Here is a 27,857-nt window from a genome sequence, read left to right on the forward strand (position 1 = left end):
GCTATGTCCACTCAAGATTGACAGACAAGCCCCATTGCTTGGGTCCCAGACTCTCACAGTTTCATCGTTTGACGCTGAAGCGAGTCGACTCGCGTCTCGCGACCAGGAAACAGACAACACCGCACTGATGTGATCCTGGAGATCGAAGATACATTGGCAGCTGACTGTATCCCATATCCGAATAGTATTACCTGACACTGAGGCGAGTCGTCTACTGGGTGGCAACCAAGCCACCGAGGAAACGTCATTTTTATGTCCCTCAAGGATAGTTAAGCATTGTCCGGTGTTTGGGTCCCAAACTCTGGCTGTTTTATCAAATGATCCAGATGCAAGTTGCATGAAATCTGGTGACCAGGCAATTGTACGTATATGATTGTCATGTCCGCGGAGAGTTGATATGCATTGGCCGGTAACTGGGTTCCATATTCGGATAGTCTTATCGTTTGATGCCGAGGCGAGTCGCTCATCATGTTGTATCCAGGCAATAGAGCACAGTTCATCTTCGTGTCCTCGAAGAACCGATATGCATTGTCCAGTGGTTGGGTCCCAGATTCTCGCAGTTTTATCTTTTGATGCTGATGCGAGGCGCCGGCCATCTTGGGACCAAGCAATACATTGGACGTCCAAATCATGACCTTCAAGCGTTTGAATGCATGCACTCCAGTCATCGTCGATTGATGGCCCGCTGATAATCCAGTCTACTCCCTCTTTTTGATAGCAAAGCCTGGTCATGCTCTGGGTTGGGCTGAATATCAGAGACGAACTGTATACCTGTAACGGGCCGCTCTCAATTCCGACCTTGTGGTATCGGATGAATCGGGAAGCGTCGTGGACTCGTTGAAAGAAAGTTGATGATTTCTGGTTTTCCTATTATATCGTGGTGGTGCATTTAGTGAGATGAGATGCTCAATACCAACTCAAGGTGACCCCGAACCTTAAATAAACCCTCAAGCTTAAGCATTGCCTCTATGCCTCTTGGAATGTTCCTTATCAGACAAAGTGCTTCAATCCAGTGGAGGTATCTCTGTTGGAGAAAGGTATCCACAGACTGGAGATGGGGAGGCTCAATATCTGCGCTCTCACTGGAATATCCATCTTGAAGATGATGAACCCAATACAGACAAGAGTAGTGTGATGCTGCTAATGGGTCTGGACTAGGCTGTGTAACTTGGTCGATTTGTAGCCCTGGGAATGTGATGCCATAGACATTACGACGAAGTGACCTAGACATAATATATATGGAGCGGGAGAAGATTTCGTGGTGCTCGGCGAGTACACCTCTTGGGAAGACTTCATCTAGAGCCTTAGTAGTCAGGAAATCCTTTGCGGATTGATGAACAAAGAAGACAGTGTTCTCGCGTAATGTGAGAAATGAGCCACACAGTCTTATAATGTCCGAGAGAAAGTCGTCCGGTGGGAAGTCGTCATCATCTGTCGAGATGCCGTCAGGTATATCGACCAAGACCCCTAGTTCATTCAATGTGATAGGCCGGTAGACAGTTGAAGCCAGACCGAGTATTCTGTTGCAAAGCTCCGCATCCTCGGAGTCCCGAATCTGTTGCAGCATTTGCATATAGAGGGAATCAAGCCCGGGGGGAAAGGAAGTTAGTAGCTTAGGAGTGTTCCAAGGTCTGGCCTTGGCGAGCTCTTCATACACCAATGCTACCCAAAGAAAGGTGTCTTGGGAGTTCAACATAAGATGACTAGTGACAATGTCTCGCACGGCAGGCTTATACTTCTTCTTCTCTGCCAATTGCTGAACTTTGAACTGAATGTAGATAGCAACGGCCTCGGAAATAGACGTTGCATTTAACTCCAGTGAAAGTCTTGTGTTTTGAGTTGCGACCTCAAAATACTCTTCGATGATCGGCCAGTTTCGACTAGAGACAATCCACTTCACGCGTGCGTTACCAGAAGACGATGCTTCGACTATGAGATCAAGGAGGAGAGAAAGATCTGTCGTACATTCATCCAGTGCATCGATGATGAAATAGGTGTCTTTCAGAGTCGAGTCCTCCAGAATGTCCGACAAGATGCCTGACAAAGCCTGCCACGCGTTTGCATCCTCGAACAGTTGCTTTCCCGTCTGATCGTACCGTCTTCGTATATGGTGGATAACAGAAGGCTGCTCGCAAGCAAGCATGAAGATCAAGCCGCGTAAAACAGCAATGGCATTGTTGATGCGCTCGTCAGTTGCCTGGCAGAAGAAGAACGACACATTCATCGTGACGTTATCAATCGAGTTTCTTAATTCATCGATAATGCCGCAGAAGAGCATAGTCTTTCCTTTCCCAGGATCACCCTGAATCCAGAGAAGACGGACCTCCTCGTCCAAGCGCCACTTTTGGAAATCATTGTTCTGCAGCACCCAGCCATACGAATCTTTGAGGAGTCCTCCCTTGGTTTTCTCAATGCGAGTCTTATCATCGCGTGGGTTCGTCGTTTGTAGATCGCGTAGACAATTCTGATCTGCTGACGTTTCTGATTGTCCTACACGCGGTGGGAAGTGGACCGGTAATTAGCTTGATCCAGAATGTATCGGACCTTTCATTGTTAACCGACCTTGGGGCAGATATATATTATTGGTGATATTGCCGCTATTGTAGCCTACTTGCGCTCCATTGTTCGGACCATTAAAATACGCTGCTGAAGCCATCATGGGTGCCCGGCCTTGCAGGCAAGAGTGGTTATGATAATAAACATCCATGTAGCTGGGCAAGCGCCAACAGTTCTACCCCTCATCAGGTGACTACGTTGAACCCTAAAAGGGGTTAGACACTGTTCCAGCAGTGATTTTTGCTGTGCCAATACATGATCCGCATTTTCCACATGGTTTTACATGCATATTTCATGTTCCATAGAGTTCGTTCTCTCTTCCTTTGCTTGTTTACACAGGAGAAGCCTAGAACGTCACGGCCCCCGGGTCTTGGTCGCCCATTTAGTCAGCACATGCTTTCGTCCAACTTTTCAGCGAATAAATTGAACTTCTCTTTAGTACTTCTAGCTATCAAGTAACTTGGCGCCAAATATTTATAGTCATAATACTGTATTTCCTTGCTTCCCGTAATGCCTGACCAACCGATCCTCCTCCCCGACATGACAGCTGTCTAACAGCCGGAAAACGTGTATTACTTCCGCCCCTACAGTTTCTACTGACCTAGCATCTTGATCTTCGTTGACGCGTTTGGTTGCTCCGCCTTGGCTAGGACCGTGGACCGTGGACATAGATATAAGGGAAGAATAATATGGACTGGGAGGGCACAATTGTACTCTCGGATCGAAACCCTTATTAGGCCCCCACGACAGCCTAGTATTATCTAAAATATTAGTCTTACTGTTTATAAACCTGAGAAATCATTCAAATAAATAACTATCTTTTTACACTTATTCTAGTTTATCTACTAAATATTACTATCCTACACTGTCGCTAGTTATAATAAGTAATATTACAAAACTCTTATAAATCAAAAGCTAATAGGGTTTAGATCACATTAATTACTAATAAAAACAAATATTTATTAAAGAATTAGGGGAATGATAGTTCGTATATTCGACAAGAATTCTTGTGTGGCATGGTTGGTCTCCAGATTGATGGAGACAAGGTCGATTTGTGACCTTCGTTAAAAGTGTAACTACCCCTTGATTGACCATGTGGTGCCTGGGAAGTGTTCAATCACTTCGAGCCATAATACTCACAAAACTGAGCTAAGATGAATGCTTCCATCGAGCAATGGAAAAGATCTGCTAATATTCGATCATACTCCAAAGTGGCCATTGGCTGTTGTGACCGTAGATCTTGTAGGGTACCACAGTTGCATGATCCCAGACACAGGTAAACCCAGTATCCGGTCACATTCAACCTTCTTCCACTATACTAGTTGCACTGTATGTCACCGAACACGGAAGCCTGAATGAGCAAATGACCCAATGTTATGGGTAGAAGATCAGTGGAGTAGGTAACATCCTCCCAAGTCAGCCAGCCATGAAAAGAGTTACATTGAACAGTCTGTTTCTGTGTCATACAATCTGATCGGTGTGAATACCACGAGTCCCGGAACGGCGCAAGCTGCTGAATCTCCCTGAAGTTATATAGTTCTTCTTTCTGTCAGCCACATACTCTCTATCAACACTGCTGGCACCATGTAACAGCCTATATGCCATACAATCGATGCACTCGCCTCTTGAATCCAGAATAGCTCTAGACTGGACACCGATAGATATTTAGGGTGCATTGGATATCATGTAACATTCAACAGTAGTCTGCTCATCATGTCACATTATCCTACACTCGGCTCGGCGTAGGCGTGGGTAAATAGACTTTATCATGGGCTTTTTATGAATGCACTATATGTCTTTCACTAGAGTAAGCGTCATATATTTCCAAGTCTTCGAGCCATTTGCATCACTTCATGACGGGTGAAGTTTTCAATCTGTCTATACACAGAGGCAAGTCACAATATAAATATCTTGGGCCAGTCCCTATCTCACAGTCGGAGCAGCACTCATTGATACTCTGAATACAAAGTACTATTAGTCCGCCCCGACTTTCAAAAATTGCAACAATGGACCACACGAAAGCCCCAACCTACAACTCCAAAGAGGGACTTGTTCTCGATTTGAAGAATTTCATCTGTCGCTGCCCAACTCGAGTGATGAAGTTCAATACCGCCATTGAATCTGCCGTCGATGATGGACCAGAAGATATGAAGGCTGAAGGGATTACAACCCTAGACTCCTATCTCCAGTATTGCGAGAGACTTTTGCGATGGGTGCCCAATGTGGACACAACTGGCGATGAACTGCTGCGCAAGATTTTGGTCTTCTACTGGGTCTTCGACCAGCCGTCCGTTCTCGGGTACCAAACTCGGATCTCGCCTGAAACCTCCAACCACGACCTATCATGGCTTTCGTATTGGCTCGTCTGCTTTGCACGACAACAGGGACTATTCTTGAATACTCCAGAGTCCGCAGGGCTTCTGTACACCTTCTATCTGAATCCGAAATACAACCAAGAAGCGGCGTCGTGGGAAAAGCCAACATCCGGTTGGCAGTCCTTCAATCACTGGTTTTCGCGTGAGTGGAAAAACATCAACAGCGTGCGGCCCATTGCGGGTCTCGCGAATGACCATGTGATCACGATGCCCGCTGAATCGACTTATGCTGGAAATTGGCCGATCAAGAACGGGGAAATTCAACTCCAGATCAAGGGTGTGGACTATTACCGCTGGCCCGTCAAAGACCTGTTGCAGACCAAGGCAGATACTTGGAATGAGGGCCACTTCACCCACTCTTTCCTGGGACCCGCTGATTATCATCGTCAACATGCACCAGTGAGTGGGGAGGTTATTGAGGCAAGAGTCATCCAGAACCAGGTGTATTTGCAGGTGGCGAAGAACACTGCTACCGGCAAGATCTATGCGGATCGCGCTATGGTTCGTGCCCCATCTGAAGTCAAGCGCCGACGAGGTGTGCGTGTTCAATACGAGTCCGAAGGTGAAGATGGTGAAGGTGGTGAAGATGTCAGCCTTCGAGCCTCCAAGAATGACGATCTCGATGCCCCGGACGATGCTGGCTACCAGTGGTGTCAAACTCGGGGATTGATTGTGATCCAAACCGAGAAGTATGGCAAGGTAGCCATTCTGCCTATCGGAATGGCTCAAGTGTCATCGGTTATGTTGACCGTGAAAAAGGGCGACCAAGTCAAGAAAGGGGACAACATTTCATACTTTCAGTTTGGCGGATCTGACTGTGTGATGGTTTTCGAAAGAAGAGTCGATTTCCAAGCCAAACCAAAAGACAAGGTGAAAGTCCGAGAGCAAATCGCTACTTTCGAAGACTTGCCGGTTGTTGATGGCACTCAGAGACGCTGAGAAAATCTTTCTGAAATAGAGACCATCGTTTGAATCTTTGCTGCTGAATATTGCTGTACTGTTTTGATTTGTGTTTCTGGTGATTGTTTTTTGTCGTGTATTTTAAAAGTTTCCTACCTAATGATAGTTGCAATGGAATTGGTTCTCCCTGTTTATGCTTGTCCGAAAACATCAAATACCCACAGCAAAGCTTCGACTTGGGTGAGACATTTTTATTAGAACAATGTACATGAATGGACTCAATCGGACCTGGAATGAGGAGCAAAGACCTCGCAAAATTCGAATCCGCGGATGTGGTGAACATTAAACTCGAGTGAACAAACAATTCAGTAAGGTTCCCTCGAAAAGATTAGGAATGAAAACAGAATAAGGGAGAAGGGGTGTGAGGAGAGTGGAGGCAATTGACTCTGCACGACAAAAACGGGATAGACTCCGGTGCGGGCCGCATTCCCGCTAGCCGTACCTTAGGTAATTACATGACATCCAACCTTGGAAGGTGTCAAGGTATGGTAAGATCAATGAATAGTTGTACTTTCTATGTAGGTAACTCTAGCATAACTGTAGTATACACCTTTGTAATATTTGACATTACATTTCTGGGGTAAGCCCTTACAGGCTTAGATCTTTTCTAAGTGTGAAGAGTGCATATAAGAGGTTCGCGACAATCTGGCATTTCATGCTTGAATCTTTCATGGAATTATATAGTATCACTAGCTTAGTATCTTTCTCCTCCCTTGTCTGTCTGTACAGCTCCATACAACACAATATTGTCTCTCCATGATCGCGCTACTAGCTTCTAGATCTCAACACTTCATAAACCAGGTGATCGGCATACAACCGCGTCTTAGACTAAGCTAACCGACGCTGTTTTCATCAAGCCAAGTAGCCTTTAATTCCTCGGGTGGTTTTACGTATTATCCTTAGCATAAGAGGTGGGACTGGGATGACACTAGTGGACTAAAGGACGTTCACAAAATTATGTTCACGCATGTAATTTAGGTATGTAGTGTCTCTGTGAATAATGTCTGGTACATTTCTTTTTAGTATCACTTCTTTCTAACCATATTTGGACCAGTGCCTTAATGCGCCAAAAGAATGCCACCAGAACCGGGCCGCAGCACGGCCCCGGCACGGAGCGTGAGCTCCTTACGTCCTATGGCATGCATACATAGCGCACAGTCCATACGACACAATCCCCTCGCTGCCACTAATACATTGACTTCAGGTCATTCATCAGGCCTTCAACTCCAAGCGGCCGCAAACGGGGGTTTATCTCAATTTCAATTTGGGATTCAAGCCCCAGCATAGCGTAGAAACCTCGACAAGCATGGTTGAAAAGATGGCCAATTCCTATGCTAGCTAGGAGTAGTGCGGAGAAGGATATCCACAGGATTTGCTTTGTTAAAGATGTATATCTCTTGGCTAGACCTGATTGGGTGATAATACGGGGTCGAATCAACAGCTCAAACTATTTTGTAATCGCATGCTTTCCTCACGAGAAGAACTAGTCCAGACCTCTAATGTGTAATGGCCCGTGGTTAACTCGGGATACTCAGGGACACGCTCAGTCTTACTCAGGGATTAAAAGGCGGCAAAGGGGTGAGCACTAAAACGGAAGGGAAATGTCTCGAGTGCTAGGCATTATCAGGTACATATGCCTTCCACCAACTTCTCCTTAGTATTTGCTGCTTGCACGTATATTTATAAAAAATATGTTAGTGGTTAATCTCATTCACAAAGCTGAAACTTATGACACCTTGCTCACACTGTATCCCAATTCCTCAATTTACTGTTGACTCTACCTCCCGCCTTTGTGCAAGCCTCTCTGACTGACGAATAGCAACTCTTGGTACTCGAGGCTCGGGTCCACGCCTGCAAATTGACTTTCCCCCACCAGGATTACGCCTGAAAGCAAGACGTGGACCATCCTCGGCAATCGATATAATCTCCTCTAAGACGCGGTGCTGTGCTGAACTTAAGCAATTATGGCATAATTTCTCCTGGTCTTCCCTTTCCAAATGCACCATCTCAGGCTCTTCGCCTATAGTCTTGGGTGGTGACATGTCAAAGGTCAAGGTGTTGAATTTGGCATCTCTTTCTGACATTCCCCCCGGAAGCTGAATGAACATTGTTTTGCTTAGTCCGCATTTAAGTGTCAACTTTTGGAGTCTTCCAGACCCTTCTGACCTGACCGTGGATACGGAGCTTGCGGTAGAGCCTCGGTATCGGGTGGCAAAGAAATTGGAACCAATCTCTGCTGCCGCCTTATACGTTAATTTGGGCTCGAAGGAATGATGACGTTCATCCCACATGTCGATGGGGACATTGGCGTGCACCAGGTTGCCAACTCGTGAATGGAGCGCTATTGTCTTGAGCCGCGAAAAGCCACAGGCCAAAGTGTCTAGAACATCTTGGGGCTGAGAATAATCAGCCGATCGATCATTGTTTAAGAATACCAGGAGATACACATACCCAATCATCCTTCTCGGTGTCGCGCTCAATATCCAGTTCCAGGTTTTCAAGTTGGGGACATAGTGTGTCCAAAGAAATCAGGTCCACGTTTTCAAATATAGTGCGAGAGTCTTGACAATTCCAGGTATCGCTAATATGAACACGAAGGTTGACCAAACGAGAATGCCGAGCTATGGCGTAAACTGGAACGAAGCAGTTCAATATTTCCAGATTCACCAATGTGTCAAAAGCCATCAAGAAATTTTCGAGGCTACCGCGCAGCTCTTCATTTTGAATGTTGCTTCCTGTAACTCTCAAGGACTTTAAATTGCTTAGACGTCCTGTCATGACTTCAAGATTCTCAGGCGCAAACAGCCCCTGGCCGATCTCCAGGGACGAAAGACTTGACCAATTGAAATGATCTTGCCAACCATGCCACATTTGACTACCGATATAGTATTTATACAGGGCCAGATGTTTGAGAAAGGGAAAAAGTTTATGAATGCTGGATCCCTCAAAATCGTCGGTCGTTCGACCAATTAGTTCTTCGGGTGTGTTGCTGCCCATGAACAAGACTTCAGGTTGGGACAAGAAGTGATATAATTTAGGAAGTTGTCGGTCTGTAGTGGAGGAGATTGCCCGTTGATGTCAGATTCGGTATCCGACAAGACTCTGATCAGGGTCACCGATGGTAGGGAGCGAACACAGGGTTTTTCTCCGTCCCCTGCGAGCAAGTGGAGTTCCGGCTTTTGAGGATGCTCGTCAATGCTTGTCATATAGCTGTCGCTGAGATCACAAGGCACCCCCAGCCTGTTACGAGTGTTAGTCTCTCTAGGTACAGAAAATCCATCTAAATATTGACATAAAGATTCATACCTTACTTGACGCAGGTTCGGGAGGCACTCTATCAACCGGGATAAAGGCTGTTTGTCTGTGTCCGTTGTCCATAGGAGCCTCGTAACGTAGGGGGGAGTGTTGGATGGAGTGTACTTCTGATAGGGTGAGATAGTAATTTCTCGAACAAAACACCGCGGCGAGTCGTGGGAGGTATCTAGCAGCCTATATAAAAGACCACCGGCATTCCCTACCAGGGTATCTTCTGACATCTCGAAGGTCAGAGAACGATATAAAAAAGCAGTTGCCAGATCATTCATAGCTTTTGAGGCAAGGCAGAGACTGGCCAAGTCCTTTTTGGTCTCGTGGCGCACATATGATTTGTTAAGCTTGTAGGCCATGAGACTTGAGTATTCGGGCCGGCATAAGACTTCACACGTCAGATACCATACGTACCACGTTGAGTCTGTGAGCATGCACTGGGCTTTCGTGATACGGTTTCTTTCTGAGGGGAGAGCATCAGAAAATGGAACCTGGCTATGCTTTTGTCTTTGGACTGATATTCTAGATTCTGGTAAGCAACCAGTCACCGGTTCTCGAGGGAAGTTCATATTGGGATTAGAATATATGTGGACAAAGTGCAGTTAGGGTGGCGTTAGTGGTTGTGAAAGAGAGGATTCGAAAGGGGGGCTGGTTTGGGTTTATCAAAATGGCGCTAAAAGAGAGGAATGTCGGGTCTAATATCACGTTGTAGGGGATCCTAGCTCAGAGTGACTGATATAGTGGGGGTTCCGGATGCAAGTAATATACTATTCAAGTCGTATATACGCCATATTTAATATTTACAATACTCTTTTCAGAGTTTATGCAATACACAAATACCTCTAATTTTCAAAATTTGTGTTTGATGAGGCACACCAACACTGCCCCCAGGTGGTAGTGGGCAGTGCTGCAATGTTGGTTGGGACAGCAAATCCATGCATCTCACACAACACTGCATATGTAGCGCCAACATTCTGACCGGCCACTTCGACTTGTTCACCCCTTCAGCGTCACCTACGGTTGAGCCTTCGAATTATTGCTCTCAGGTATTCACCTCCCATTTCCAGAGACTGCCGTCCGAATCAGTGGTGTTTACGATGCACTGCTGAGGAAATGGACACATGCACGCCATTTGAAGGCAATTCAGATCTATACGGTCTTGGAATTCGCCTTGGAGTTTATCTACAATGGATCTCAGCATGGATCAGCCTACTCCTAGATCCAAATTCGGCCCAATCCATCTACGACACCAACTCGGTTTTTGTTTTCGCGATAATGGTGGCAAGTCTCATCGCAGCACAGCAAGGGACGGCCGCTATCGAGATGTACATTATGTTGCAGTTTATGCTCGGCTCCTTCGTTACTACGCTTAGCACGTTGGGCGTGCGTCTGTGGGTCATGAGCCCCGATCGACTCGCGAAGCGGGGAACATCGACAGCCACGGCACTCAAGTCGTTTTGGGGTCATATAAAGGCTAGGCTAGGCCGCGTATCTATTAAGCCATTGACAGGCATATCGAAGGAGTGGTGGCCTAATCTATTGGGTGGATATAACATGAACATCGCTCTCGGGTTGTTCATGCCCCTTTGCTCAATATTTGGATTTCTGGGGCAATGTTTAGAGCAATTCATTTATCTCTTCAGGATAGAACTCGGCATTTTATCGAAATTGAAGCCCCCTGGACTCTCCTGGTCCGGAGTAATTTGGAGAATGACCACAGCGGCTGTGGTCACCGGATACAACCTGGCATTTTGGTTTGACGATTCTGGCGGTGGTGCACAACAACCACCGAGACAAGGATGCGGGCCCCCCTACATCTTCCTCCTCTACAAGCAGCAATTAACCGGTTCCGTTATTGCTTTATGCCGTGCCGCGGCTGTTATCATTGCTGTCGTCGTCTTTCCTCCAGCTATCCTCCTACTGTATCTAATGCTCACATTTTGGTGGTACACTTCCATTTTTCTGTACCGCGATCTTATTTATTTCTTTAACCCAGCCGGGCCACATACCCTTCTTTCGGCTCTTAACTGAATCAATGCACTGCTAGAAAAGAAAGCGATCTCATTCGGAAATGTGACGCCATTCATAGCACCAGGGCTAATATACGACATCACATTTGCAGCATTCACGGATGTCCTCGGGTTTTCAGCTACGCTGAAAGCGAACGCAATCCGATTTTCTGATGTAATTAAGGTTTGTGTGTCGCTAGGGACTGGAAAGGTGACAAGGAATGGGACGGAAAACACACTACCTACGCATGGTGTGGAGATGATGCCAGGCTGGAAAGAAGCTAGGTGCGTGAAACCCTTATAGTGCACCTATTCTGTGGAAAGAAAAAAAAAAGAAAAAGCTCTAACTGTGACAAAATAGATTCAGTCATCGAGCCTTCTGTTCCCTGTGGAATGTCTATGTTGTCCTAAGCATTGCGTGGTTCATCGCTAGCATTGAGTGCACAATCCACTGGAACTACATCCAAGGCGTGAACGACATTCAGACAACCGGGCAGCTTATTCCCTTTGTCATTGGCTGTGTAAGTGCGTCGCAGGTGATCAAGAGGCTTATGCTCTTTGTATGGGCGAAGGTTATTGAATAACTCGTTAGGGGAAAAATCGAAAACAACTCAAGCCACTGCTTATGTTGCTCGTTTATACCCACTACTTGCCCGCTGCTCTTGCTTTAGTAGCTAACAAGTAGATAGAAATATCCCGACTGGGCAGACACCCGGCGTGAAATGGGAGATGGTGTAGATGGCCCTGTTATCTTTAAAATTGTAAAGATGAATAAAGGCGACGATTCCGAGGAAGAGGCCACAAAGGACGACCACATTGGGAATGGCCAGTTCGAAAGGCCAATTGCCACAATGCACATACGAAGACAGAGTGTCTGATATACATGCCCATGTCAACCTCTGTGGGCATAAAGTATTCTTTAGAATCAAAGATGGTGTTCGGAGGCAAGTAATATATCATCAAGTCAATTCAAGTCGTATATGCGCCATATATAATATCTACAATCTTTTTTGAAACCTATGCACCACAGTCATGCTGCCATCATGATTAAGATTTACTCTTCATCCTCGTCCTTATCCTCACCCTCATCACCCTCTTCTTCATCTTCATCATCCTCCTCAAACTCAACCCCAATCTCACCAGTGATATCCCACCGATCACCCTTCGCCGCAGCACTGACATACTTGACGAACTTGAGGGTGCCGCTATCCCGCAGCACAATGCTGAGGCGGTTCCATCCCGCTTGCGTGCTGAAGAGAATACCATCATCCTCGTCGGCACCCGCAGACCGGTAGACAGCCGGATCGGCCTTGGTCTTCTTCCGACCCAGGACTTGGTCAGCGTTCTCAGCGTCCTCCTCCTCGTCGTCATCTTCATCATCATCGCCAGCCATGTAGATCTCGTACCCGCCTAGAGCAGGACCTTCCACAGCGTCGTCGGTTGTCTTCTCCTTCGGCTTGGATGCCTTGGCAGATGAGCCATTGGCTTCTTCATCCTCGTTCTCATCCTCATCTTCATCTTCCTCTTCTTCCTGCTTCTCCCACCCCGTGCTCGGGGTAAGACCGAGCGTGAACTCGAGTCGAGGCTCCTCACCTTCGTACGCACTAGCAAGAGTATAATCCGCACCGCGACGGAACCGTCTCGCAAGCAAGTTGTGGCTCGTGAGGTGATCCACACCAGTAACAAGTCCAAGCCACTTCCGGAAAGGCTGCGACGGGAACAGCACGTTCAACAACTCCTGAATCGGGTTCTCGGTATCCTTCTCGCCGGAAGCATGCTGGTACAGGTATCGATGCTTGTGGGGAGGACGAGCAACCGTCCACCCGCGCTGTGCCTGGATCTCATCCGTAGAAGCCGGAAGAGCCTGTCTCTCCTGCTCCTCAATGTACGCGCTAACGCGCGATCCAAACTTATCACTCAAGAACCGTTCAAGGCTGAGCGAGGACTCGGCTGAGAACGCGTCTGACATCTCCTCGGCAATATCGGGTGTCAAGTAAGAAGGCGCAATGTACTGAAGGAGGAAGGCTAGGTCACTCTCTGTGAACTCGCCCTCATTCTGCTCTTCTACTTTCCCCTTGCCCTTGCCTTCGACTTCGGGCTCTTCCCAGGACACCGGCTGTGGCTGCGGCAGGTCGTAAATATCGCCGCGGCCCTGCAACTGCGCGAGACTGCTGCGCTCAGCGAGCTTCTCTTCCAGTCCTTCCTCGTAACCGTCTTCTCCTTCTTGCGGGATGTGGAACCAGCCGCTGATCGCCATGCGCACGCGCTTCTTGGTCTTGTCTTCGCCTTCGCGTGGGTGGTACACTTCCTCGACATCGTGGAAGCTCTCGCCCGGTTGGACGGTGAAGAAGCTCAGCTGGTTGAAGGCGGGAGGGATGGAGAGGCTGTAATCCGGGCTGGGGATCTTGACGTCCTCGCCTTTGGCGTCCTTCTCGGTTGTTGTCGGGAACAGGCGCAGGGCACCGCCCCACTCGGCTTGCCAGGGTGTGTCGGGGTCGGTCAGGTAGAGGATGTAGCTGAGGCGACGGCTGCCGATGACATCGTCGTGGCACAAGAGGTGGCAGCCCTCGGTGTAGACGTTAATGGCCATGTCGGTCTTCTGACCGCTCAGCTTGCCGGAGCCAGTCACGGAGGACAGGTACTCGCGGAACCGTGCTGAGTACATAGCGTCACGCAGCTTCAGTACGGACGGGAGCTTCGAGAGGGAGGAGTCATCCAGTCCATCAAGGTTGGCGAGATCGCCAGACTGGAAGATCTTGTAGATGTCTGTTTCCTTCTCGGTGAAAGACACTTGGGTTTCGATCTCATCGCGAACCGAGCGGAGGAGAGTGGGCTCGATCAGAGGGTGAATGACGCCGTGGAGGTAGCTAGAGATTCAGACATGTCAGTCTTTTGTCATTGGATTATTTTCCAGTGTATACATACGGTGAAGACTTGGCGTATTCGCTGGTGTACTTCTGCTGCTCCGCGGTGTCGAACAAGCCGTCGCGGAAGCGGGCAGCAGCCTCCTCGCTGGAGAGAGCCCGTTTCTTGGACTGGGGCATGGCATTGCCATCGAGGGAGGCCCTTGCGTCTGTCTTGCGCTTCATTTTTGAGGTTTGTAGAGGAATGGGAGCTTCACCAGCGAGTGGTCTGATGTTTCATAGATTTTTCCGGGCGGTGAGAGCGCACGATGAGGCGGTCAACTGTGTTCGTGTTACATCTCCAGCTCTGAGAGAGAAGATCACAGTTCGTCTAAGGTTCAATCTATTGTTATACAGATCTTATATATATAGTCTAAATTTAGTTTAGATTCCAATCAATGTTACGTGTCCAACACCTGAATTATAGGAGGGCTGCCTCTCTTCGTAGATCAGTGGCGCATAGCCGATACGCCCATCCCTATCCGAAGGCAAACTAATTCCTGCACATATTTTGTTTATCTTCAAAATCTGAAATAGCAAAAGTTCCTTCAGTATCAGCGCCAGTCTTTGTTTTGAAGCCATCGCACGTTGCACATGTGATTGCGGCAAATCCAGGCACCGCTGTCGTCATAACCCGCATATCCCGCCTTATCACCGGAAAGACCTCGATTGTCCCCCCACTTAGGAACTTGCTTGATCCTCTTCCACTCTGTCAAATCTCATCATGCAGCAACAAGGGCCTGAAGCCCCGATCCCAGATCAGCCGGGAACTCCACCTCGTCCGCCTTATTCCCCGGTGACGCCTGTATTTGCTCATCTCGCACCAGTCCCTTCCAACGAGCCATCAATCGTACCGCCACCTGCATCTCCCTCTCCAACATCACACCATCCTCCCCAGTCATATGCCAACTATTCACATGCCCCGCCTCCTCCGCCCAATCCCCCCGTCTTCAAACCCCGACCGCCCCCTGTCCCTATCTCCGAGAGCGAGAATCCAGATGCCATCGCGCTCCGTTCCGCCATCTCGATCCTGCAAATGCAGAAGCAGCAAAGTTTGCGCGATATCCAGGCATTAGATCGCATGAAAGAGGCTGCCGCTGCTGATCCGGAGGGGTTTGCGCGTGAGCTGGCAGCAGGTCGGTTGAAGACCGAAGACCACGGTGCTGTGATCCAGTTCTCTGAGGATGACGCAAGGGACGACGATGAGGACGAAGAAGGTTCAAAACCCACGAATCCAGACGGGTCACCGGTCTCGAATTTCGGCCATATCCCCGTTCCGCAGAATATCGTCCGTATGCCCCCAATCAACTGGGCCAAGTATCAGGTTGTTGGAGAACCGCTTGATCGCATGCACGAGGAGCAATTACATCGCCCAAGCTCCGGGGAACCGAGACGAACGCGCGCGCCGGAGCATGTTTTAGCGTCGCCCTATCGGCCGTTGGTAGATCAGTTAGAAGGACCGCCGAGACTCGGTCGTCCCAGCAAGGCAAAAAAGACTTGAGCCTGTAAAGTGGATTTGATGATTATGGGATTATGGACTTTTACGAAGTTATGTACTTTACAACTTACGAACAGAGCTGGACTTGTGTGTTTCATTGACTATTGCATGGTTTCTTGGGTGGGTTGCCGCTGTGTTTTACACACTATACTGGATATAAAAAGATAGAGAGAGGAAAGATTCCTCACTTATCCATACATTCAAGGTTCGAAATTTTGGTCTGACTCGTCCCTTGTCCACCAGTGGCCAAGAACCGAGACTCCATTTCTAGACACTGGTGCGAAGTCCCTTGGAACAAAAATGTCAATATATATATTTACCTACGGAGTACGGAGTATATATACCGGATTTTCCCTGGCGGGTGGGGTTTTCCTATTTGGGCTGCCGTTTTAATAAGGGAGCTCGCTCTCAGAGTAGATATCAGCGCGTGAAGAGATCATACCAGTCACGTGTAAGATGACTAATATAATATAAATGTCCGGGACCTAGGGCCCACCTGGGCAACCAGCAGTGGGCTATGGGCTATGATGGACTATCGATAAGGGCCTATAATAGCCTATTAAGGGGATCTTGGCGCTTATAAAGCGACGTCTTGTAATCGCTAGTTATATTCTAGCCTTCTACTGATTGTTCGGAGTTCAAATTTGGAATATAGAGTTATTATGGTTATATAAGTATATTTTTTAATTTAAAAAAAATCTAACTAGTAGAGGTCGAGATATTGCGGGGAGAAAAAGGCTAATATTGATAGATATATATTGAGGATGTATACAGGAGTACTACTACTTTCTCGCTAAGTGAACGTCTATAATTTAAAACTTATCTAAAGAACGCGTTTTGTTGCGTGTTTAAACGTATTATATAAATTTAACTAATTGTTAATTACATGTTAATCAAAATAATAAAATATTACCCCGATATAAGGGCTAGAAACGGGATCTAAACATAACTACAAAGTAAGGTGGCTACTTGTTCAAAAGGTTCGCATTGTGAGTTTTGCGGAGGTCTATTTATAGGGGACGGGAGAAAATGGAGGGCTTCCTCTATTTCCTAATGCTATCCCTATCAGATGTCTCTGTCAGTTTCTTTTGCTATTACATTCCATGCATTGGTAACGTCCATATATTTTGTTTCCTCCTGTCCTCGCAATAAACTACATAAATTGTACATAAAAAATGCAATCATACTGCCAATGAGAACTTCAACCAAATGATCCATAGATGTGATCCTTAACCTGTGGAAACAAGCTGGCATTGAAACTTGAGGTTGAATCAGCCAGCCCTGGAGACGTGGCATTTGACTTCCGCCTCGGGCCGACGCACAAGTGATTGGTTTAGACCCAACTTGCATACCTTTTTAAGGTTTGCCAGCATTCCAAGGCGAGCGCCTATCGCGATCTTCCGTTCGAGGAATGAAAGTATCCACAATTCAGCTGTGGCAAGTCCACTACTCTTGCAGGTTGATGAACCCAGAGTCAGAGTTGCCAGTGAAGTCAGAGTCAAAACCATCAGTGATCGGGGCCCCTGTGGGACAGAACTGATACTCCACACACTTGCCACTTCCCAGCACACAGCTACCATTCTTGTAGACCTGGCCATCACCGCACTTGGGTTTCTCCACCGAAACACATTCACGAGTGCTACGCTCGAGTCTGGTGCCATCGGGACAAGAGGGCGTTCTGGTCGAAATGCACCGGTTATTGTGGAGACGCAATCCATCGGGGCATTGGGGAGAAGAGTTAGACACACAATCATCTCCTTCCAAGCGTGTTCCAGGGGGGCAGGCTGGATGTTCTTTCGAAACGCAACTGTCCCCATTGAGAATCATGCCATCCGGACAGTCAGGTTCAGTCAAGGAAACACACTCGCCATTCTTGAAAGTGTATCCGGCCTTGCAGTCCTGACGCTCGCTGGTGCGGATGCATCGTCCGTTCCTTAATATGAATCCTGTCTCGCAATTCGGACGGATAAGGGACTCGCACTTGCCATTGACGAGGTGTGAACCATCATCGCAATTTGGAATATCGGCTGTGACACATTTGCCATCCTTGAGCTTGCCATTTGAGCATCGCGGGTGGATGGTAGTGATGCAATTCCCATTCTTATCGAGAACCGCTGGCCCTTCACATGTTGGAGGCTTATTCGAAACACAGACGTCGCCACTGAGGTGTGTACCAGGATGACAGACGGGCGTGGTGGTAGTCATGCAATCGTTGCCATTCCGAACCCCATCACGACAATCCGGAGTGTCATCGTCGACCACGCAGTGAGGTTCTTGCCACCTACCGCGTCGGCATGTTGGAGGAATGTTGCTCAAGCAAATATCCCCTTCCAGTCTGGTGTTTGGCGGGCACTTGGCCTCTTCCTTGAACACACACTCATTTCCAACAGGCACAAAGCGAATCGGACACTTAGGGGTTGTTGTAGTGACACATTTTCCATCACTATAGGAACCCTCGGCACACTTCGGCTTCGATCGCCAAACACACCGGTTGTTCTGCAAGGTAAATCCAACGGGACACTCAGGCTCCGGTGTGATATGGGTGTCACACCAACCTTTGACTGGAGGTTGTCCATCGGGGCAGGTATTGTCGACGGGGCGGTTCCGGCAAACACGGCCATTCCAACTCATCCCCCTGGGACAGCATCGAACGGTACGGTCAGATGGGTTGAAAGAGTACTCAAGGTCTTTCTGTGGGCACACGGGTCCGTCATTGTAGACACATTTGTCACCTTTCAGTTGAGAGAAGTCAGGACAATCGGGTACTTGAACGATGTGCTCGCAGGAACCGGTCTCTGTATTGTACTTGCTGCCGTCACATACAGGACCAACCTCAGCGATACATTGACCATTCTTTGGGGTGCTCCCAATTGGACAGTTTGGCTTGGATGTCGAGCGACATTTGTTGATTGCTTTGTCAAGTTCTGCTCCATCGCCGCACACAGGAGGTTCCGAGTCGATGCAAATGCCGTTCTCGAACCTGGCAGATCCGTGGCATTCAGGAGACTGGTTACTGACGCAGTGCCCCTGATGATTGTAATGTTCATTGGGTCGGCATATGGGGGCCTTGGACGACACGCAGACATTGCCTTTCTTGATCAAGTCATCCGGACACACAGCCCCCTTTCCAGTCACACAGTGATCACCCTGTAGTACAGTACCACCATCGCAGACTGGAGGCTCGGTTGTGACGCAGAAACCGTTGTGATACTCCAGTCCGCCGGCACAGAAAGGTTTCACCCGCGAGATACAACGGTCATGGTCACGAACTGTGTTTTCCGGACACTTAGGAGCAGACAAGACGCAGGTTATGCCATCAAACTCTGTTCCATCAGGGCAACAGCCGGTCTTTCCTGACTCCGCGTCTTTGAGAGGCTTAATATGATCAATTCCCCATTTCTGCGGGTCCTGACAAGGGGGTGAGATAGAGCACCGCTGTGCAACTGTGAATGCGGTTGCCAGAATCACTGCCAGAGCCCCGGGTTTGGTCCACATCATCACTTGAGAACCTGTGATGGACGTGAAATGGAGAATGAGAATTGGTTTGGACAAAATTGAACATTGTGGTCTGAAAAGTACTGCTTTATACCCAGATCAATCATTACAGTGAGTTGTAAGTGGGCCTTGAGTATGATCGGGTTACCCGTCCATTACATGTTGAGCTATTGCTACCGTTTCAGCAGGTACCTAAGAGCCTCGTGAGATCTGCTCACGGAAATATGGGCTCGAGGATTATTCGTAGTTGCAACTTGTGGTAGTCGATGATGCTGCTCTCTACATGATCGATGCGTTCAGCCTTCGATAGCGCTGGGTAGTTTGGCCATTTCAAAATCGTTAAAGCAAAAACTTAGCTCCACGTCAGTAGCCGGTGCCGAGTTCGATGGCACCGTTACTCAGAAGATTTATTGGATATCCAAGGTTTGTCTCCGAGTATTCTCTCAGAATTCTCGCTAGATTACGGAATACGGTGTAGTGTGCAACATAGCTGTCATTGACTTCAGAAAGTGATTCCTCGAATATAAGTCTCAAAGTGGTTATGACAGAAGTGATAGTCGGTGCTTCATTGATGCAACTCCCTGGCCCACAAAGAATTGGCCACACCATGCCGAATGTATTACTCGAATCAACCGGGTAGGCAATTGGAAGGTCAACATGAGGCTCTCTGGGTCCGCTAATATAAAGATGCGTATTCCTAGCACTTAGTACGACCTTGGGAGCTATCCTTCATTCCTGTGCGTTGGTAATTTTCGAAATCAGTATGTGGGCCAGAGTTAGATATGTTGCACTCCTCCTTTTGCTCCCAGCAGAGCCAATTCTTGCCTCAGTCCCAGTTCAGCGGGGTGATTTATTCGCTATCTGCATGGAAGCAGACACCCACGCGAAAGCTACCGACGGGAAGATCTCCTGCGGTGCTGGAAATGTACCGGCATATTACAATCGCACCAGACCAAAAGGCAGCGGCAATTTTGTGCTGGAATTCCAAAGCCACCCTGAAGACGGTCACTACGAGTTCGGGATCGACATTCGGTGTCCAGCCAGCCAGATCCATGCCGTCACCAAGACTGTGACAATCACCGCTACCACCACTATACAGCCAGTCACAATTACCAAGAGAGAAGACCCTTCAATTTCCACTGTTACTGTGATCTCCACAACCGACTGCGCCGACTCTCGCATTACGCCTCTCCCTTCGCCGATTCCGTCGCCAGAGCCCACCCGCTTTTGCGCAACTGGTACCCCATGGTGCTGGAATGAACGAGAGCAATACCGCAGTGGCGCTGATTGTGCAGATGGGTATAGGATGGAGGGTTGCCACTGCCGCAACTTGTTCAAAGGCGATATCCGTCGCCCGCGGTGCAACGATGTTGGAACGGTTACGTGTGAAAATTGCCATTAGGGTAATCCGAGGTGGTTCTGAATGCGTTCTTTTGATGTGGATCCGAGGCTACCGACTAGTTGGGCATACCTGCTGGTCCAACCACCAACTACCGTATGTGATTTAAGTCTACGCCTCGTCAGACTGATCAAGTCCTTCGCACGATAGTAGGGGATCTGAATGAAATCCTGGGTTTAAAACCCATTGAGAGTATGAGGTTACTGTGAATAGTCCTGTAATGGGTTTCGAATAAGTCTTCTTCTTTTTTATAATCCGAAGGATGTCACCTTGGGCTGAGGAAATTTGGATAAGTCCATTACTTTGGCATACATACATATCTGATCTACCTGCAAAATCCTAAGGGTATAGTATCCCGCGAGTCATACACTGAGCAGTATGTAGTAATTTCCATGTGGAATGTTGTGCTACATTATCATCTTGATTTATTTCCACAGTGGTGGATTCTGCATTCCAACATTTGTTGCAGGGCATGGAAAATCTGTTGGACTCCACTTTCATCTATGATCAACGGACTTTTGCTGCTCGATAAGACTTTTGAAATTTGTATTGGCCCATCATGCATCAGCGCATCATCCCAGTTGGAGCCCAGACCCCTCCAATTCCATGCTCGCCAACGGTCCCAACCCTGACAGTGTATCATTCACTCGTACCAACTTCCTGACAGGAAGACTATACCTTGAGTTGTGGAGCATGATGATATTAGGTCTCATCCTGAAACGGGCTGATTGAGGTGTCATTGCCACTCCCAATGTTACTGTCCCTAAGACTATCATGTCTCAAGAGTCAATAGCCATGGTTAAGGATCACCGACTGGCGTTACCTTGCCTCCAGGAGATTAGCTCCGTTAACTTGTGTTGGTTGAAAGCGTACTCTGGGTTCAGCTAAGATGGTCATTGAATCATTGACATGCTCGGATGAGAGAAATCGAGACCACTGTAAGTTTCTTCTTCTTTCGCATGTTACATTACCTCCAAACTCAGAAGCGCATGATCCTGTTGACGCGGCTAAAGCTGGGCTATCTCAGGTTATTTAAAGGCGTGGTGGTCGAACCCAAGCCGATCCATACTAGTATACCGAATTACTTCTTCTTACAATGCACCTCAAAAGTGTCGTGGCTGCTTTCTTTGCCCTCACCCTGAGCGGCGTTGCTCATGCCGAGGAAGATAGCCCCGGTGCCGTGAACCCCGAGTACAGCCTCCCCATCAGCTATGGGAAATGCTATCACCTTGTGAACCACAATCACGAATACATCGGCCACGACGCGACGGGTTTTGGAAACCTCAAGTTTGGCAGGCGTGCCAACGCAGCCGTCTTGAAAGTCTGTGCGAACATGTACATGTGTACAAGCAACAATCCAAGCGAGGTCGTACAAGCAGGCCATGAGTGGTACCTATACGACACCCAGGGCAGCGGGGTCAGCAATGGTGGCGCGTTTATTGCGGCTTTCAAGGGTAGCACTTTGTGCCCTGCGTTTTCGGGCGGTCAGAACTTTGTGGTTTTCAGAGGTGCGAATGAGCGGGCCTCGTACTCAGACAGCGCCATTCGTCTCTACGCGCATGATTCTACCATGCCACCCACGACAGGGCTTCACATCTTTCCGGGTTTGGATTTCATCTATACTCAATTTAATAGTCAGGAGGGAGTTCTCCTCGACTTTGAGGAAGTCAATTGCCCCCCCAGCTTTTAAGCGCTTGAAGTGCTTGTCTTGGGTTTCTCTGTTGTCTGGGAGGGCGAGGGAGTGAATAGCCCGAGATGGAACTATATTGTGAGTCAAGTCTTGTTCAATGGAAACTTTTGTCAAACAACAAATAGCTGATGCTGGGTGCAAGCTGCAATTGATACACGAGGAACATTCGAAAGAAATAAAAAAGGTATCAATATGAAGTGGTAATCCTATTTTGCTCGAGATTGGAAACCGGGGATTGGGGGAGGAGACGAGAGACGGGAAGCTAGCTAGACTGCGGGGGTCTGTACCCTGGAAGGAACGCTTCCGACAGATACCAGATAGTCAAAATCAAGATAACTTCTAGCTTGATTTCCTTGCTTTGCTCCTGTATACATCAATATCAACACCAAAATATTAAGGGCGAGTGTGATTGATAACAGTGATTGCCCACATGCCCCGGCACTCCGCAATCGTCATAATATTACATGGACCGTGGCGGCGGGGAACTTAAATACCACTTCAACCCCCATTACTCGACCCGAAATGGTGCCATTAAAGGGTATCACGGTTATTGAACTACTTGGCTTAGCTTCAGATATGTACTATATTGAACCTTGCGATGTCTCACTAACAGATCCCAAAAGGTCCATTTGCCGGTCTCCTACTAGCCGAGTATAGTGCCTTTGTTCTACGCATCGACAGAGTTCAGACCCTTGGCCGTGAGCCCAGATCAATTGACAGGAAAAAACCTCAATCACTTTGGATTTTTGTGATGCTAGCTCGCGCGATGCCTGTCTCCGTCTCCTCACTGCTGTAGACACTGCCGTAGACGTCCTGGCCGAAGTCCCTAGACATATGATCTAGGACAGAGACGTTTTTCTCCACGTATGAATAGGACATAGAACATAGGACAAGATATTAAGTCTCAGTCGGTTGATAGAGAAAAAGGGAATAAAGAAAACTGTGATTTATTTCATCTTAAGATACTCCTGCAAATCTTCAGGTAAAATAAACGGAGTCTCCTCAGGCAAACAACCCTTGGCCGATTGCACATCTCCAATCTTAAGATATCCATCGATCATCCTCATAGTAGCAGTCACATCAGTAACCGAGACAATCCACTCATCAATATATCTCCCAACAGCCTCCCCACTCAACCCAATTTGAATACTTCGATAACTCAAAGACCGCATTGAAATATCCCGCTCGGGATCCCACTGAACGCGCACTGGACTAGCACGAAGTGTCTTCTGCCACTCCTGCTGGCTTATCTCCTCGTCAGGCGTATAGTGACTCAAACAGGAATGGCGCAATGCCCACTCGAATCCCTCGCGGGTAATCTCTATTGCCAGGACACGCTCCTGTCGGGACTTTTTTGCCCAACCTGATCGGTATGCCATCCATAGGAAAGAGGGCTTGATCCAGGTCATTCTCTCGCGTGAAAATGGAGGGACGAACTTTTGGGCTTTGAGTGCTGGTTCGGCTATTTCGGGGGAATAGGCTTGGTACACTGTGATTGTACTTGGGGTTTGTTTGGCTCGGATGGATCTGTAGGTATTTGAGGCCATTGTTGGATGTGTTGGATGTTGAAGAGCTGTGGAGGTTCAAAATGGAGGTGGGTAGAGAATATTCATGTACAGGGTATAGGAATTATGCGATGATCTAGGGAGATCTTGTAGTAAGCGTAAGAAATAGGACTTGGACCTTGAAGTGTGTATAGAATACCATTCATTTGAAACAAATAAATAAGTACCTATATATATGTAGGTATCTAACTATATAGTCTCCATAGTGACTCATAAAATCAAGTCCACACCAAACCTAATCGGGACCCCGCAATACACGAGTCAGGCTTGTTGTGTCAATCACGAAGAAGGACATTTGAGGTTCTGAAGGAATCGTATAGACCTAAATACTTTCAAACCAAACCTTTTCACCTCCCATTGCTCTCTCCCAGGCAATACCTAGGGTTCAGGGCTTTCCTTCAATGCTAATGCGAAACTCAACATCGTAGACCTCGGGGCAAAAGGCATCAGGAAATGATCCCCAGTGACATTCTGGAACCTGATAGTTTCTGGCCAAGTCATGTCCTTCCGGCGCGAAGAATACCTTCGCTATCCAAGTCTACGGTGATATCCTTGTGGCCTGCATGAGTGTACGTACCAGCATATTTGGCCAATGGTAACATGAGCGGGAGGAAGATCTGCGGACGATAGTTAATTTTGTCCGCAACCCGTTGTCTTTCTTGCTCGTTTAGTGACCAGTTCCTTCGATTCCAATCGAGCCCCTGTTGCCTGGAGATCCTCAGCTGCTCGCGCAGAAGATGAAATGCAAGGATTACCTAGGAGTTGACCAAACAATGCATCTTCAACCACGCTTTTGGCGCTATTGGTTGCATAAATAAGAGTAGAAGGATTTGTACTTGGTGACCAGACAATTCGTTATGTTACGAAACGCCGATTACCTAGGTAATTGAGGTCGTTTATGGTGTGGGTCTCCATCTGCCCAGGTGTATACCCGCCCCACGTGGAACTATAAAAGCTTAAATCAAAGAAGTGATGGCGTCACCACCGAGACTGATGGCGAGCTCTGTATAGGGTCTACAGAAATAAGAACAATCACTTGCGACATATAGAGACGCCCATAATTTGTCGAAGAAAGCCGTCTACTATCAGGAATGGCTTCCAATCAAAATACCATTGTCGGGAATCTGAAAAGTACTAAATCAGATGGTGATTTTAACCAACTTCATGAATAAAAAAAGAGAAGATTTAACCAGTACCATACGGCTAGTCCTCATTCAGGGGCATTCTCGCGATTTTCCCCATGCGAAGAAAAGCCAAAGCCAAAACAAAGCCGTTGTGCATTCACGGCTTCTAAAGACGCTTTTCAATGTCCTTGTCAACTCCTCCAATTGCTGCCCAGTATCGCACATGGGCCTCCTGGGTACGGTCTTAGACGGTCTAGTCCTGGCGTGTGTCGGTGGTCTCGGTGGGCTCGAAGAGGGAGGCATCCAAGGTGCTGTCGACGCACGGCTTGGTAGCAACACCAGAGGCGATAAGACGCTCAGTGTTCTCCCTAACCAATTGCTGAGAAATGTATTCATTAGGCTTGCATGCGGAGAGGATATGGCTTTCGCCAGCCGCGTTAACAGGGGGCTGACGGATGTGGGTCTAGGTTACCCAAGTCAGTAAAAGACCGCGGAGATATGAGCTCGAATAAATATCTTACAGCAGGGGTACTGGATGCAGGAGCGGTCTTTGAGGTCAAGACGCTCTCCCCGAGGGGGATCTCATCGCTGGTGCTGGCCAGGGTGGTGGCATCTGCGTGCCCACCACGCTCCTGGTTGTAGTAGATCACCACCTGCCTCCAGGCCTCATACTCGGTAAGACCCTCAGAATGCTGAAGGGTCATAATCTCCTTAAGGGAGAGTGGTATACGGTGGTGTTCCTTCATTCTTGTAAGTCTTGGTGGGGTGACTTTATGGTGTTAGCTTAGATGGATGAAGGTGAGGATGAATGAAGGCGAAGATAAAAGGTAGGAAAGGAAGGATACTCACCAGAGACAGCGATAAGTTGGAGATGAGGAATAGAAGGGAGCTCAGCCAAATGAGAAAGTGAGAGATCTTAATTCTGGCAGGGCTAAAGACATTTGCTCCCAAGTTGACTTCCTGGAAGAAGAGCCAGATATTTAAAAGAGATGAAAATGTCAAGTAATTGTTGGTATGGTCTCAAACATTTTGACAAGCCAAATTTGAGGAATTGAGATGTGATGAAAAAGTGAGAAAAGTCTAAAAGAGGTGCCATATTAAGGTTGACAACCTGTTGATGCTGGCTGCGTCAATCGCATTTTCAATTGACATAATACCAATCGATTCCTCCCAAATAGAAGTGGAAGGAGTGATGGCCATATCTATAGACACTCTGATGGGCACCCTAAATTGGAATATAATTTTAGAAGGAAACCATAACCAGTTCTTTTTCTGATTGATATTGTATTATGATAGCAAAAAAGCGGACCGTTTAGTGAGGAAAAAAAATGGAGGATTCAAGGTCTAGTGAACGAAATATCAAGGTATTATGAAGCGATTATAAAAGAGCAATGTGGGCTGCCTTGTCTGTGAAAATCTGCAGTTCAGAGTAATAGCATTGTCCTGGGATATATCTACACAATGGTCATAGTTTAGCCATAGGTCACGATAAGACGAAATCTTCCAGATGAGCCCGAGTACATCCGTTTTTTTCTATCAACTTCTAGTTGTCCATGTACAGTTTGTACCTAATTAGGAACCCTTGAGCGCGGTCCAAATCCACCAAAAGGCCATATTACATACGGAGTGATATATGAATATGGAAGTTGTTGTTGTGGCAGCTTTAGGCCGCAAGGTTGGTGCTTCAGGAATCAACATCTTCATGGATCAGCAGTTCTGTAGCAATCAACTCTCTCCTCACTTTCCGGCCCTACAATCAGTAGATGCCACAACAAGTTATGAGCCTTCGCTCTTCGAGCATTTCTTCATCTCTTTCATCTTAGGAGGCAATTCATCTAAACATTCATTTACATCTGTACCGTGCAGAGAGAGTCACGGAACGGATTTTTCATTGGTGGACCGCCCACTTGTGGGGTCACGCAAAAAGCACATGTTCGCCCCACTGTGGGACAAGAACCTTATTTATCATCCAATCATCGATCTTGGTTTACAGAAGACCAGATCAATCATCAAATCAACTAACGAGTACCGGGGACATCGATGAAGATGACGGACAACGCTAACACCACGAACAACACTACTGCTGCCCCAGCTGCCGGCCCAACTCCCGGTCCAGCTACTGTTCCAACTACTGTTCCGTTGTATGGTCCGGGGGCCCCAGCTGACAGGAACTGGGACGCAGTTGACGAACTCCAACACAAAGCTCCGGATCAAGCGTATCAATTGCCTGATCCTAAAACAATTAAACTTTTCCCAATCACGCCTCCATTGAGCCACCGAGATGACTACGATGCATGGGAGGCAATGGTTGTTAACCAACTGAAATCATTGAGACTTCGCAACCTGATTGACGACAAAATCCTTAGTCCATACCGAAATACACGAAATGTCGAGCGATGGATCACACTGTCAGAGAGGGCCTGTAGCTGGCTATCATATGGATTGGACCCAGCTGTGAACAGAGAAATCAACCTACGAAGTGGCAATATCAGATGGGCCTACAAATTCATGCACGAACGTAAGCGCTAGTTCAAAGGTGAAGGGCACATTGCTATCACCATAGCAATAGAAAAATTCTTCGGAACTCGGCGAAGCGAGCTTAACACAATTGAAGAGTTTATCACCGGGGTGCAAACCCGTTTCAAGACGGCAAGAGATCTCAATGGCCATGTGGTGCCATACCACATGATGGTAATCATCGCCCTCGATCTCTCCAAAATCCCTGAGCGGGAGAGCTTCATCAACATGAAAAACAACAAATTGGGACGGAACCCAGATCCTGGAAGCAAGTTGACAACCGACGATGTGCGTGCTTACTATCGGGAAATCATTGAAAAAGCCGTTTGGGAGAACTATTTGAAAAATTGCGCGACAAAATGATGGCGAAGAGTGCAGGATGAAAATCAGTTGCAAAGCAGTTGCAAAGCAGTTGGGAAACAATTTGACCCCCATAGCGACAACTGTGATGAAGAAAACA

At 47.6% G+C, this 27,857-nt stretch overlaps 13 protein-coding genes across 13 annotated transcripts; 6 read left to right on the plus strand and 7 right to left on the minus strand.

The window, feature by feature from the left end:
- Window positions 1–889: 889 nt before the first annotated feature.
- Window positions 890–2,659, minus strand: N7455_009016 (uncharacterized protein; the record flags this gene model as incomplete). The annotated part of the gene is made up of 2 exons (XM_040958799.2): window positions 890–2,490; window positions 2,563–2,659. The coding sequence occupies 2 exons, from the start codon at window positions 2,657–2,659 to the stop codon at window positions 890–892; spliced, it is 1,698 nt and encodes a 565-aa protein (XP_040810833.2).
- Window positions 2,660–4,562: 1,903 nt separating this feature from the next.
- Window positions 4,563–5,870, plus strand: N7455_009017 (phosphatidylserine decarboxylase; the record flags this gene model as incomplete). The annotated part of the gene is made up of 1 exon (XM_040958742.1): window positions 4,563–5,870. One exon carries the CDS (start codon window positions 4,563–4,565, stop codon window positions 5,868–5,870), a length of 1,308 nt encoding a protein of 435 aa, XP_040810849.1.
- Window positions 5,871–7,651: 1,781 nt separating this feature from the next.
- N7455_009018 (uncharacterized protein) lies at window positions 7,652–8,669 on the minus strand (the record flags this gene model as incomplete). Its single annotated transcript, XM_065606066.1, has 2 exons — window positions 7,652–8,287; window positions 8,343–8,669. The coding sequence occupies 2 exons, from the start codon at window positions 8,667–8,669 to the stop codon at window positions 7,652–7,654; spliced, it is 963 nt and encodes a 320-aa protein (XP_065461015.1).
- A 191-nt stretch (window positions 8,670–8,860) lies between these two features.
- On the minus strand, window positions 8,861–9,772 carry N7455_009019 (uncharacterized protein; the record flags this gene model as incomplete). Its single annotated transcript, XM_040958778.2, has 2 exons — window positions 9,198–9,772; window positions 8,861–9,131 (listed from the first exon to the last, which is right to left on the minus strand). The coding sequence occupies exons 1-2, from the start codon at window positions 9,764–9,766 to the stop codon at window positions 8,861–8,863; spliced, it is 840 nt and encodes a 279-aa protein (XP_040810792.2). The 5' UTR covers window positions 9,767–9,772.
- A 700-nt stretch (window positions 9,773–10,472) lies between these two features.
- On the plus strand, window positions 10,473–11,228 carry N7455_009020 (uncharacterized protein; the record flags this gene model as incomplete). Its single annotated transcript, XM_040958766.2, has 1 exon — window positions 10,473–11,228. The coding sequence occupies one exon, from the start codon at window positions 10,473–10,475 to the stop codon at window positions 11,226–11,228; it is 756 nt and encodes a 251-aa protein (XP_040810860.2).
- Window positions 11,229–12,260: 1,032 nt separating this feature from the next.
- On the minus strand, window positions 12,261–14,295 carry N7455_009021 (oxidative DNA demethylase; the record flags this gene model as incomplete). The annotated part of the gene is made up of 2 exons (XM_040958757.1): window positions 12,261–14,073; window positions 14,132–14,295. 2 exons carry the CDS (start codon window positions 14,293–14,295, stop codon window positions 12,261–12,263), a joined length of 1,977 nt encoding a protein of 658 aa, XP_040810766.1.
- A 538-nt stretch (window positions 14,296–14,833) lies between these two features.
- On the plus strand, window positions 14,834–15,610 carry N7455_009022 (uncharacterized protein; the record flags this gene model as incomplete). The annotated part of the gene is made up of 1 exon (XM_040958690.1): window positions 14,834–15,610. The coding sequence occupies one exon, from the start codon at window positions 14,834–14,836 to the stop codon at window positions 15,608–15,610; it is 777 nt and encodes a 258-aa protein (XP_040810790.1).
- A 1,443-nt stretch (window positions 15,611–17,053) lies between these two features.
- Window positions 17,054–19,102, minus strand: N7455_009023 (uncharacterized protein; the record flags this gene model as incomplete). The annotated part of the gene is made up of 1 exon (XM_040958699.1): window positions 17,054–19,102. One exon carries the CDS (start codon window positions 19,100–19,102, stop codon window positions 17,054–17,056), a length of 2,049 nt encoding a protein of 682 aa, XP_040810749.1.
- Window positions 19,103–19,865: 763 nt separating this feature from the next.
- Window positions 19,866–20,504, plus strand: N7455_009024 (uncharacterized protein; the record flags this gene model as incomplete). Its single annotated transcript, XM_040958784.2, has 1 exon — window positions 19,866–20,504. The coding sequence occupies one exon, from the start codon at window positions 19,866–19,868 to the stop codon at window positions 20,502–20,504; it is 639 nt and encodes a 212-aa protein (XP_040810832.2).
- Window positions 20,505–21,597: 1,093 nt separating this feature from the next.
- Window positions 21,598–22,191, plus strand: N7455_009025 (uncharacterized protein; the record flags this gene model as incomplete). The annotated part of the gene is made up of 1 exon (XM_040958797.1): window positions 21,598–22,191. One exon carries the CDS (start codon window positions 21,598–21,600, stop codon window positions 22,189–22,191), a length of 594 nt encoding a protein of 197 aa, XP_040810763.1.
- Window positions 22,192–23,138: 947 nt separating this feature from the next.
- N7455_009026 (DUF4291 domain-containing protein) lies at window positions 23,139–23,738 on the minus strand (the record flags this gene model as incomplete). Its single annotated transcript, XM_040958738.1, has 1 exon — window positions 23,139–23,738. One exon carries the CDS (start codon window positions 23,736–23,738, stop codon window positions 23,139–23,141), a length of 600 nt encoding a protein of 199 aa, XP_040810864.1.
- Window positions 23,739–25,133: 1,395 nt separating this feature from the next.
- Window positions 25,134–25,626, minus strand: N7455_009027 (uncharacterized protein; the record flags this gene model as incomplete). Its single annotated transcript, XM_040958771.1, has 2 exons — window positions 25,134–25,343; window positions 25,402–25,626. The coding sequence occupies 2 exons, from the start codon at window positions 25,624–25,626 to the stop codon at window positions 25,134–25,136; spliced, it is 435 nt and encodes a 144-aa protein (XP_040810755.1).
- A 1,300-nt stretch (window positions 25,627–26,926) lies between these two features.
- On the plus strand, window positions 26,927–27,760 carry N7455_009028 (uncharacterized protein; the record flags this gene model as incomplete). Its single annotated transcript, XM_040958715.1, has 2 exons — window positions 26,927–27,398; window positions 27,450–27,760. 2 exons carry the CDS (start codon window positions 26,927–26,929, stop codon window positions 27,758–27,760), a joined length of 783 nt encoding a protein of 260 aa, XP_040810797.1.
- Between the last annotated feature and the right edge of the window lie 97 nt (window positions 27,761–27,857).

The sequence above is a fragment of the Penicillium solitum genome (assembly GCF_028829755.1).
Source record: "Penicillium solitum strain IBT 25940 chromosome Unknown utg000005l_segment0_segment0, whole genome shotgun sequence".
Classification (NCBI taxonomy): Eukaryota; Fungi; Ascomycota; class Eurotiomycetes; order Eurotiales; family Aspergillaceae; genus Penicillium; species Penicillium solitum.